This window comes from Crotalus tigris, unplaced genomic scaffold, assembly GCF_016545835.1.
Source record: "Crotalus tigris isolate CLP2741 ecotype Arizona unplaced genomic scaffold, ASM1654583v1 scf7180000024339.11422700, whole genome shotgun sequence".
NCBI lineage: Eukaryota > Metazoa > Chordata > Lepidosauria > Squamata > Viperidae > Crotalus > Crotalus tigris.
Window position 1 is genome coordinate 7618365 of NW_024100509.1, and position 12965 is coordinate 7631329.

At 38.4% G+C, this 12965-nt stretch overlaps 1 protein-coding gene across 7 annotated transcripts in view; it reads right to left on the reverse strand.

The window, feature by feature from the left end:
* LOC120300202 (phosphodiesterase 4D interacting protein) overlaps positions 1-12965 on the reverse strand; it is a 247225-nt gene that overhangs the window by 103259 nt on the left and 131001 nt on the right. For all 7 annotated transcript variants that reach the window (XM_039325907.1, XM_039325906.1, XM_039325904.1 and 4 more), the window contains one exon: positions 10045-10203. In XM_039325907.1, the coding sequence (XP_039181841.1) occupies positions 10045-10203 (159 nt within the window). The remainder of the gene's footprint in view (positions 1-10044; positions 10204-12965) is intronic.

A 12965-nucleotide genomic window follows, 5' to 3' on the forward strand; every position in this document is an offset into this window, starting at 1 on the left:
GGTCTTCCATTCGTCCCCTTCCCTAATTGTCACACGATAGTAAGCTTCCCTTAGGTCTAGTTTAGAAAATTTTTTCCCTTTCGAGAGGTGTGACAGCATGTCTTTCATGAGGGGCAGAGGGTATAGGTTGCTTTCACTGATCGTATTCAGGGCCCTATAATCCACGCATAAGCGTAAAGAGCCATCCTTCTTCTCTCTAAAAAGGACCGGGGCAGCCACTTTAGGCTTGGCTGGCTCAATGAAACCTCTCTCTAGATTTTTTTTAATGAATCTTTCCATTTCCTCCTTCTCCTTTGGGCTCATGGAGTATAATCTGGGCTTCGGGAGTTTTGCCCCAGGCTTGAATTCAATGGTACAGTCTGTGGGTCGGTGGGGGGGGGGTGAGCTCATCCGCCCTCTCCTCACTGAAAACTTCAGCAAGGTCTCTGTATTCCTCTGGTATTTCTTTTCCTCTCCCATGGATGCTTTTTCTATTCTTGATTCTGGTAGCCCCCCTTGGGGTTTTAAGTCCATAGGGTCCCCCTTCAGGAATTTGATTTCTGTCGTCCTCCAATTTACCCAGGGGTTCCATTTTTTTAACCATTCCATCCCTAGGATCATTGGGCATTCCATGCCTGGGGTCACCACAAACGTTATGTACCCAGCTTTCTCCCTCTTCACTTGCGTGCAGGGATTTCTCCATCTCCTGCTTCCATTCTGGTTGCTTGGCCCCCCGTCTCAGGGTCACCTTTCTTGATTCCTTTCCCCACTCACTTTTCTTTCCAACGCCCATTGACCAGCGAGGCTTGTGGTCCCGTGTTCCACCACTTCTTCTCCTGAGGAATCTGACCTCTCGGATCCCAACATCCAGCAAGGTTCCAGTTGGGGCACCGGCTCTCTTTCCAGGGAGTTTTCCCCCTTTCTTGCTCCATTGTCTGACATGGTAAATTTTTGCAAAATCCCACGGCAAGGGTTTCCCTTCCAGGTGGATTAATTTTGCAAGTCCTGTCTAATGTAAGGACCCACCCCACTTTGCATCTTAAGAAGACAGAACTCTTGGAATAATTCTTCCAACAGGCATCCTTTATTAAGAGAAAATGGTTGCAGGCATTTTAGACAGGACTTGGGGTCCAAGCTCTCCCATTCAAGGTTTTAAGGGGTTCCCCAGTAGCCCCACCCAATCACCCCCCTCTTCCAGCGACAGTCTCAGGCATTACACTCCCACCCCCTTTTCCTTACTGCCGGCTGGATGGAGACTTCAAAGAAAACTACATGAAAGGTTATAGCCCCATTCTTATGGTTAGTTCTTTTGGCGATACACACATCCATTTCCTTTGAAGTGTACCGAGGGAAGTGAGGGCCATAAAGCCCCTTTGTTCACCCCCTTCCCTTCATCGTATGACAGAATCCATAGAAGACAGAAATGGGGTTTTTTTAAATTGATAACTAGAGATGAAATATAATTGGATTCTGACACTATTTAAGTTAGCCACAGGGGTGGAATTCATGCCTGTTGGAATATTCATGAGTGGGAAGAGTCATGTGGAAGAGTCAGCCAATGTGAAGAAAGTGCTGCTGAGTCTGTGCAAAAAGGTATTGAGTTAGGAGCTGAATTTTCAGTCTCAGGTTTGTCTCTGTATCTCTCTGTAAGAAGTCTTCATTAAGCTATGTTGCCGTAAAGAAGAATGTATGGTATTGTAAATATTTTGATATAAATATAAAGAAGTTATTTTGAATCAGCTAAATGCAGTCAACTGTGAGAGCTTCTGATTTATTTTTTCATCAACAGAGAAATTAAAATTCTCTAATAGGTTATGGGCCCAAAGCTTACTAAGGACTGCATTGTAATTTAAAGCTTGAAGAAATTGCCTGTGTTTAGAAAGTATAAGAACAAGGCAGAATTAGCAGAATGGCTGCAATGGAATTTAAGGAAAGCTCTGTGCCTCCTTTAGGCCAGAAGAATTACATTGTGTGGGCTGCTAAAATGGAATGTTTGCTCAAGGCTAAAGAGCTGTGGTATATCCAGGTGGCCAAAGTAATAATCAATGGAGAATCAACTGAGAGTTTCCAAATTCAAAAAGGCACGAGGCAAGGTTGCCCACTATCACCACTGTTATTTATATTATCTCTTGAGGTATTAACTAGAATAATCCGGCAGGATGAACAGATCCAAGGTTTAGAAATCAAGAAAGAGACATTTAAAATACAAGCCTTTGCAGATGATTTAGTTTTTATAATTGAAGAACCACTACAATCAGGGACTAGACTGATGGAAACATTGAATAGATACGGGGAAATAGCAGGTTTAAAGATAAATAAAGAAAAAACTAAAATGCTCGTCAAAAATATGACTAAAATACAGAAAAATGAATTGGTTGACAGAATAGGTGTTCAAATCACAAATAAAATTAGATATTTAGGGATACAATTGACTGCCAAATGCGCTACACTTAAAAGGGATAACTATGATAAGTTAATAGAACAGATTCAAAAAGACTTTGATATTTGGACTAACCTACAGCTCTCTCTTATGGGCAGAATTGCGGTGATTAAAATGAATGTGTTGCCAAAAATCTTATTTTTGTTCCAATGTATACCTATAAAATTAAACAAGAATTTTTTTCAAAATTTGAATAAAATGATGTGTAAATTCATCTGGCAAGGAAAAAGAGCAAGGATTAAATTAAAATTATTGCAGGACTCAAAGGAAAGAGGGGGATTTGGTCTTCCAGACTTGGAGAAATATTACCAGGCTACAGCATTAGTATGGGTAAGAGATTGGATATTACTAAAAAACAGGAGACTATTATGTCTGGAGGGCCATGACCTACAAATAGGATGGCATGCCATATTATGGGATCATAAATATAAAGTACATAAATATTTTCGAAGACACTATATTAGGCAAGCTCTTATTGATGTATGGACTAAAATTTGGCAACCAAATTATACCCAAGTACCTAGTTGGATCTCACCGTTGGAAATATATGTACACCCAAAATTTACCCAATTAGACAAGACCATAACATATAAAAATATCTTAGATGAAAGAGGGGAATTGAAATCCAGAAAAACCCTCCAGGATGAAGGGATAGAATTAGAATGGTGGGCATACCTGCAATTGCAGGCGAGATATCGGAAAGACAAAAAAGAGTTAGGCATTAAATTAGAACTAACAGAATTGGATAAAATAATATTGGGGTCGGAGGATAAAATGATTAAAAAATTATACTACTATTTGTTAGATCAGGCAATGTACGAGGAACAAGTAAAAGTGACTATGTTGAATTGGAGCAAGGACTTTGGTTTTAATTTTGATCTGCACATCTGGCAAGAACTATGGGCAAGAAACAAGAAGCTTACTTTGGCCAGCTCTTACAAAATGTTTTATAGATGGCATCTCCCACCCACAAGATTGGCTAAAATGTGTACCAATGTCTCCCCTAAATGTTGGAAATGTAATTTGACAAGTGGAACTTACTATCATATGTGGTGGGAATGCACGCGAGCTTGTGATTTTTGGAACAGGATTGAAGTATGGTTGGAAGAAATATTAGAGCAAGTGGTAGAACCCAAAGCAGAACTCTTTCTATTAGGTTTAACTACGCAAAAGCATGACAAAGGCGTACTTTATTTAATGCTACACATTTTAACGGCTTCCAGACTGGTTTTTGCTCAAAATTGGAGGAATAAGGGAACTCCAACGGAAGAAGAGATCCTGCATAAAATTTTATCATGTGCCGAGATGGACAGGCTTACAATGATTATGAAAGACAAGACAGAACACGAATACTTCGAAATCTGGGGCAAATTTTACCGTTGGTATGAATTAAGGAGAATTAAAAGATATATATAACTGTACATATAATTGTATATATAATTGTATTGTATAGAAGATGAGGCTTATATAGAGGTTAAGGATGTATTAAACTTTTGTAACATGGTAGGAACTGATAGGAAAATTTATTCTGGAATGTCATGTTTGTCCATTGTTGTTTTAATTGTATTATGAATAAAAACATTTTAAAAAAAGAGCTGTGGTATATCATAGAAAATCCACCAGTGTTTGTAGCTGCTGATCAGAAAAGTCATGATCGAGCAATAGCTTACCTCATCTTGAATTTAGATGATGAACAATTTCTAAATGTTGCAAATTTAAAGACTGCAAAGGAGATTTGGTTGAAATTGAGAGCTGTGCACGTGAATGTTTCTGCATGCACTATAGTGCAATTGTCAAGAATACTTTACAAGGCCTATTTGCAACCAGGTGAATCTGTGGAACAGCATTTCAATAAAATGCAAAGTTTATTTTTGAACTTAGAACAATGTGGGATTAAATTCCCTGAGTCCCAAAAGGTTTTATTGGTGTTGAACAGTTTAGATAAAACCTGGGACACAGTTTCTGCAATATTTGAGTATAAAGAAGAGCAAGACTTAAATTTTGAGGCTTTAAAGGCATGTTTGCTTAATGAAGAAGAAAAGCAACATTTTAGGAACAGCCATGAGGTGGTGAAATTCCTGAGGAGGGAGGTCCACACTGCAAGTCTCCGGAGAAGAAACAAGCAGATGGGACCAAATTGCATCAAAAAAGAGATTTTGCAAGCAGAGGGCTCAGCAAGAAAAGAATTGCTACATTTGTGGAGCAAACATACATCTGAAAAGGAACTGTTTGCAGAGGAACAATTTGCAGCGAAGGACATTTATGCAAGCAAAAAAGACTGATTTGCAAAAGGAACATTTTGGTGTTGCAAAATTTGCTATAGCAACAACAGAGACAAGTGGCTAATAGATAGTGGGGCAAGTCAAACAATTGTTAATGACTCTGAATTATTTTGCAGGTTTGTTCCAGTAGCAAAAGAAGCTGTGGCTTTGGCAAATGGCCAGAAAGCAAAAGTCATCGGAAGAGGCGATGTAAAAATTCCATATTTGGAATCAAAGTTTACCAATGTGCTTTGTGTACCTGAGATGGAACATAATCTATTAGCCACTATCTATGAGACCATTTTTGTAAATGGGAAGTGTTCATCAAAAGAAATGGGAATATTTGTGCAGAAGGCATAAAGGAAGATAATCTATATGTATTGCAGGGACAAAAGGTTCAATGTTCCCATATATATTTAAGAATGTTGCAGAGCATGATTCATGTGTTCATCTTCTACATAGAAGACTTGGCCATGCAAGCTTTAAAGTTTTGCAGCAAATGCAAGAGTTTGCAGAAGGGCTAAATTTGAAGGGATGCAAAACATATTTGGACTGTGCAGTATGCAAAGCATCAAAGTCAAAGGCATTCCCAGTTAGTAAATATAGCACAAGACAAACAAAAAGAACTCTAGAACTGGTCCACGCAGATCTGATGGGACCTATGCAAGCCAGTTTGGGAGGAGCAAAATATGCACTGGTAATTGTTGATGATTAAAGCAGGTATTCGTTTTGCTATTTGCTTAGAGGAAAGACAGAGGTGCTACAACAATTCAAACAGTGGGTAAGTTTTGTAGAGAGAAGGTACAGACAACAAGTGTGTCAGTTACAAACTGACAGAGGTACTGAATTTATGTCAACTAAATTCCAACAATGGTTGGGGCAGTTGGGGATAAGACACAGACGTACAAATCCTTACATAGCAGCAGAGAACGGTGTAGCTGAAAGAAGGAATGAATGAATAATGAAAGATTCATTATTAGAGGATTCTGATATGAGCAGGTCATATTGGGGAGAAGCCATATTGACTGCCAATTATATAGTTAACAGGCTGTGGAGTTCCTCCATTAATAATACTCCATATGCCATTCTATATGGGAGAAAGCCATCACTGGCACATTTGAGAATTTTTGGAAGTACTGCATGGGTACATATTCCAAAAACAATCAGAAGGGACAGAAAAAGGCAAGAAAGTTCAGGTTTGTGGGCTATGAGCCAGGGTCAAAAGGACATCGCTTTAGCGATGGAAGTAAAAGAATTGTAATTTCAAGGTCTGCTAATTTTGCAGAACAAAATTGGGACAGAATTAATGCAAATTCTGGGTATGTCTCACTTAATGACGGTGATCTATTTAATGACAATAACTCATCTAATGATGGAAAATTTTTTATTGAAGATGTCAATGCTCAGGGAGGAGAGGCTGAACAAGACATGAATCCAGATAGACTTGAGACACAGGAGCAGTTATTACCACGTAGGTCAGAGCGATGTAACAAAGGAATTCCGCCTGACAGGTATTCTGCCAGCAAGGTAAAGGTTTACAATGTGTGGTATGAGCCAAGAAGTTATAAAGAGGTGTTGGCATTACCAAAAGCTGAACAAGAAAGATGGAAGGAGGCCATGGATAAAGAGATGAAATCCATGGGAGACCATGAAGTATTTAAATCAGTGACTTTGCCACAGGGAACCAAAGCTGTGGGTTTTAAGTGGGTATATAAGAAAAAGGTATTGCCAAATAATGATGTACAGTATAAGGCCAGGTTAGTGGCACAAAATTTTTTCACAATTAAAGAATGTGCATTACGATGAAGTATTTGCGCCAACTGTGAAAAGTGAGAGTATAAGATTAGCACTGGCGTTGGCAGCGGCATATAAGCATAAAATCTGGCACTTTGATATCACAACTGCATTCCTCAATGCTGAGTTAGAGGAAGAAATTTATATGATCCAAGCACCAGGGTATGAAATTGCAAAGCTTAACATGGTGTATAAATTAAACAAGGCTATTTATGGGCTGAAGCAGTCAGCCAGAAACTGGAATATCTGTTTAGATACTGCTTTAAAGGGTCTTGGATTTAAAAGTTGCAAAGCTGATAATTGTATATATACTGGACAGTTACAGGGAGGGAATTGTCTACTGTTAACATTTGTGGATGATCTTTGCTTCATCGCAAAGGATGCATCACAAGTCAAAGAATTTGCTGATAAATTAGGAAAGAAATTTGAATTAAAGAATTTGGGAGAAATAAAAAAATATCTCGGTGTAGAGATACAGAAAAATGAAAAAGGTGGTTATATTCTCAAAGGAGAAAAATTGAGCAGTTATTGGAAAAATATAATATGAAAGATTGCAATACTGCTCCCACACCCATGAGTACGGATTTTTATAATAGTTTAAGTGCGGACAAAGGTGAAACCTGTGATCAAGAGATATATCACTCAGCAATAGGGAGTTTGTTATATCTATCACAGTGGTCCAGACCAGACATAGCTTGCGCAGTAAGCATTTTGAGTCGTTTTACTGCTGCACCTACAAAGTTACATTGGATGGGTGTAAAAAGGGTTCTCAGATATTTAAAGGGAACTATAAATTTGGGTCTTCAAATACAGATTACTGAGGAATTGAAATTAAAGTGTTATGTCGATAGTGACTATGCAAATGACATAAACACAAGGAAATCAAATTCTGGGATTATAATATTCTTTGGAGGGACTCTGATTGGATGGAAGTCCAGAAAACAAACAACTGTTGCTATTTCAACAGTGGAAGCAGAGTTTATTGCTTTATCTGAATTGTGTTCTGAAGTAACATGGTATGTACAGTTATTGCAAGATTTAAATATTAATGTAAAAGAATCTGTAAAGGTATTTGAAGACAATGCTGCCTGTATAAAAATGGCAACTGGGGACAGGGTGAAGAACAGAAGTAAACATGTAGACATTAAGTATTGTAATGTCAGGGAAGCTATAAAAGGAAAATTGATTAGTTTACATCATTGTTCTTCTGAGGATAATTTGGCAGACATGATGACTAACCATTGGGGAGTGTTCACTATGGAGAATGTATTAAGTCAATAGGTCTGATGTCTCTTTCTGTCATGAAGGGAGGAGTGTTGGAATATTCATGAGCAGGAAGAGTTATGTGGTAACTCAGTCAGCCAATGTGAAGGAAGTGCTACTGAGTCTGTGCAAAAGGTATTGAGTTAGGAGCTGAATTGTCAGTCTCAGGTTTGTCTCTGTATCTCTCTGTAAGAAGTCTTCATTAAGCTATGTTGCTGTAAAGAAGAATGTATGGTATTGTAAATATTTTGATATAAAGAAGTTATTTTGAATCAGCTAAATGCAGTCAACTGTGAGAGCTTCTGATTTATTTTTTCACCAACAGAGAAATTAAAATTCTCTAACAATGCCCATTCCAGAGTGCCCACAACACCACCTTAAGTGACTGGGTGGGTTCTTTCCAAAGGGTTTGGAGCGATGTGAAGAAAGCTTTGAATAAGGCAGCCAAAAACCAGAAAAAATAAGGAGATAAGAAATGAACTCCACAGGAGACATTCCGTGTAGGAGATAAAGTATACTTGTCTACCAAGTATCTTAAGTTGAGACAAAGTTGCAAGAAGTTAGGAACAAGGTTCATAGGTCCTTTCCCTATCATAACAATCATAAACCCAGTGACTGTAGAATTAAAACATAAACCCAGTAATAGTAGAATTAAAACTATCGAGGCTATTACCCATGCTTCCCTGAAAGTAAGGCCTATCCCGAAAATAAGCCCTAGCTTGGTTTTTGGGGGTGGGCCTAATATAAGCCCTACCCCCAAAATAAGCCCTAGTTTTGGGGCAGGGCACACACCTAAAAATCAAGCTAGAGCGGGGATGGGGGGCTGCCCCATGCGCTCCACACTCACTTACCTTGCAGCCAGGCCTCTCCTTGACGACCCACTTCTTCTGCGGCATCTTCTGCAGCCAGGCCTGCATTTCTCAGTCAGAGGCCTTTCCAAAAAGGCCACTGCAGCCGAGAATCGAGCTATGGATTCAATCCATAGCTCGGTTCTGCAAGACCTCTACAGCCGAGAACCAAACTATGGATTGAATCCACAGCTTGGTACTCAGCTGCAGAGACTTTCTGGAAAGGCCTGACTACAAAATACAGGCCAGAATACAGGTGTAAAATGAAGCTGCTCCTTCGACCACAGAAGAAGTGGACTGGTTGGACGAGGCTGTCGGTGCTGGAGGTGAGTATAAAAGACATCCCTGAAGATAAGACCTGGTGCCTCTTTTGGAGGCAAAAAAATAAATAAAAAGACCAAGTCTTATTTTTGAGGAAACACGGTAGGTAAAGTGCACCCAGTGTTCCACTGCAGCTTACTGAAACCACACAAGGGATCCACAATGAGACTAGTAGGGGAAGCAGCCCCCACCCCAATAGTGGTGGAAGGGAAAACGCACTATGAGGTCAAGCAGATCCTGGATTCTAGAATCCACAAGGGAAAGTTGCAGTACTTAATCCAACAGGAGGGTTTTACTCTTTTAATTATCTGTTTCCCAACATTGCGTCAGAGTTAGTAGCTTTCATTCTACCTTGCCAAATTGATCATGCCTAATAAAGTTAATATTGGAGTTCACAATGCCTCTGGTGTTTTTCTCAGTTGGGTTTTTCAGCTGGAATATGACAGTAATTGGATATTAACACATTATTCCTGTCTCTAATTATAATTTGTAAATAAAGTAAAAAGCACTGCTCCTAATGCACATTTTTAAAGAATATCTTCAAAATGTGAACCACCCCAATTTTTTATTCTCTTGAAAGAAGTACCATTCTCTAAGGTAACCTTTTAATTGATGACTGCAATTTGATAACTACAATTTGTCTTTTAAAAGTCCTATCAGTGTTTACTAGATGTTTATCTATTCATACACCTGGTCCCTTCAAAAAATTCTTAACACTGCATAAGAAAGACTATTACTTTTATAGAAGCCAAATAATTATTTTAATAAAGTAAATAAATAAAATATATTGTTTTAATAATGCTTCTCACCATTTTACTTGCCAGTCTGTAACTGAACTCTGAAGCTCAATTCTCTTTTTAGAACTGATATTGCCATTTATCATATTCCAGTACCTGATTCAGAGGCAGAGTACATACTATGTATATGGCTGGAAAGATCTTACCTTCTAGCAAACAAACAAAAAAAAAGTTATTTAGGTGGCTATTCTTCAAGTTCAATAGAATAGGATCCACAAAATATGCTCTTGGGCATTTATTGATTATAGTTTTTAATTATTCAAACTTTTTTTCACGTCTTCTCTCCTGACACTCTAAGCTCCTAGGATGGCTTTAAAAGCCCATCCCTGTCTGATCCTTACCTGTAGAAGCCGTTCTTTGCAAGCTAGACTGTATGTCAAATCCTTAATTTTCTGGTCTTGTCTGTGCATCCTCAACAATGTTCCCTTTTCTAAAGTATAACATTGCATGTTCTTGTTCTGTAGATTTGTTTTTAACTGCTGAAGAGTAGCAAAGAATTCCTAAAAGAAACAAGTCCCATTAGCTTTGAAGCAAATTAGGAAAAGAAAATCCTTCACATGACAAATAACAGAAAAATTGAGTTAAGTTTAGAGGCTGATACATTTAATTACAGCCCAAAATGAAACAGAAATATTTAAATCAAAATAAGGGAGAAACAGAAAATTATATTACTTGCCTGTTTCTTATTCTAGTTACAAGACAAATTAATTTCCTGAGAAAGGAATTCAAACTTGCACACATCATACACACAGTAGCCTTTTTTCGGGATAAATTAAAATTATCACTGAAAGTCAGAAATGCCCCAAACCCATTGGATAATATTAGTTTCAACCAATAATTTAAACAACAAGGCTAAGTTGAATATAGCTGAATAAATGACCTGAGCAAAAAAGCACTGAAACACATTTTGATGTGGTAAAATGTTTTCATAAATGTAGACTGCCTTGCCATCTTCTGAAGATAAAATTTCTCATACTGGTTTAAGGTAGTGTTCTGAAAGTCATGCCATTTTATCTTCTCCTAAACATTTGTTGGGCCTTTACTACTTTGTACCTACTACATGCCCTAACAATGCCTTTTTTTACCATGCTCTTATGATATGCCTGGCTGACAACTTTGATATATAAAAGACAGAGGAGAGAACTAGAGGGACAGCTATACTAGAGTTAGTTCTTACTAACTGGGATAAGATTACTGAGGGAGTAGAAGTTATAGGAACTTTAGGGGAGAATGACTATTTCACCATCATGCAACTACATGTAACTAAATCAAGTCAGGCCAATGTTTTGGACCATGGATCCCAACCCCGGGCACCAGCCCATTACTGGGGCGTGAGCTTTTGCAACCGAGCCACAAAAGCAGCGGGCAAGCACATGCATGCATCCCCACTTACTCAAGCAATGAGTAAGCATGTGTGAACATGTCCCATTTGCGTAAATGACAGGCAGTGTACCCGCCACTCGCTCAAATGGAGCTGTGCATTTGCTTGCCGGCTGTTCATGTAGAACCATCCCCTCCCCCTCCCACTGGTCCGCAAAGCTGGAAAGTTGGTGAATTCTGTTTTAGTCTTTCAGAGAGCTGATACAACAAGCTGAGAAAGAGATTAGGAAGGATTGCATGGATGGATATCCTAAAAGGAAAAACATTTCAAGATGCTTGGGAAGTCCTGAAAAATGAGATAATGAAGGTCCAAGCAAAAACAATATCACAGAAAAAAACATCAGATGAGACCATTATGGTTGCATAACATGCTGTCTGAAAAATTAAAGGAAAAAGGTTAAATATAAAAGAGGTACACACAACTAAAACAGAATACCAATAAATAGCCTGAATCTGCAAGGTCCAGAATCAGCTAAAATTATTGCTAATAATAATAATAATAATAATAATAATAATAATAATAAGAAGAAGAAGAAGAAGAAGAAGAAGAAGAAGAAGAAGAAGAAGAAGAAGAAGAAGAAGAAGAAGAAGAAGAAGAAGAAGAAGAGGAGGAGGAGGAAGAAGAAGTTTCTTTCAATATGTAAGAAACAAAAAGAAAGTCAAGGAAACTATTGGTCCTCTAATAGAAGTAAATGGTAAGAAAGTAACAGGCAGCAAGGAGAAAGCAGAACAGCTTAATTCTTTCTTTGCATCTGTTTTTATGCAAAAAGAAGAAATAGCCCAACCTATCAAAAGCAGTACTGAGGGAGGTAAAACAGGTACATAAGACAAAATAGACAAGGAATTAATAAGAGAATACCTATCCACTCTGGATAAGTACAAAACACCTGGGTCAGATGGTTTACATCCAGGGTAAGTAGCTGGCAGATGTAATTTGCCAATGAATATAATCTTTTAAAGCTCATGTAACACAGGAGAAATAACAGAGGACTAGAAAAGAGTTAATGTGCTTCCAATCTACAAAAAATCTACAAAAAAGGAGAAAAATGAATCCAGGGATCCTGGAAAAGTTAATCAAATGAGGATTTGTGAGCACGTGAGAGATAAAGAAGGTGATTACTAGAAACCAGTGTGGAATTGTTATAAACAGATCATGCCAAACAAATGTTATTGCCTTTTTTGATAAAATAACTAAATTAGTGGATTAGCGAAATGCTGTGCTAGATAGTATACTTGGACTTCAGCAAGGTTTTTGACAAAGTAGACCACAACCTACTTCTTTGTAAGATAGAATAATGTGGGATGGTCAGAACCACCACCAGATGGATTAGCAATTGGCTGACCAATCACACTCAGCAGATTGTCCTCAATGGAACTAGAACTACCTGAGGGGAAGCATGCAATAGGGTACCCCAATAGAAGTGGAACTCATTGCTTATCATCAAACTGGGTGAAATTGCTAACACTTTGGAAGATAGACTCAATATCCAGAAGGACCTTGACAGACTTGAACACTGGTCCCTATGCAGTTCAGTGGAGAGAAAACCAAGGTCCTTAAGCAGAAAAAACCAAATACACAAGTATAGAACAGGCAGTACCTAGGTCAACAGTAGCAACTGTGAGAGAGATCTAGGTGTCCTAGTAGTCCATCACTTAAGTATGAGCCAGCAGTGTATTGCAACTGCCAAAAAAGCCAATGCAGTCCTAGGCTGCATCAACAGAGGGATAGTACCATGGCAATGAGAAATGATAGTACTGCTTTACAGTGCACTGGTGAGATCGTATTTAGAATACTGTATCCAATTCAGAAATGTTTTTGGACAGCAGTGGCTCATGGCTTCAGAACGGAAATGAGCGTTGCCCCCTATAGTCGGCAACAAAC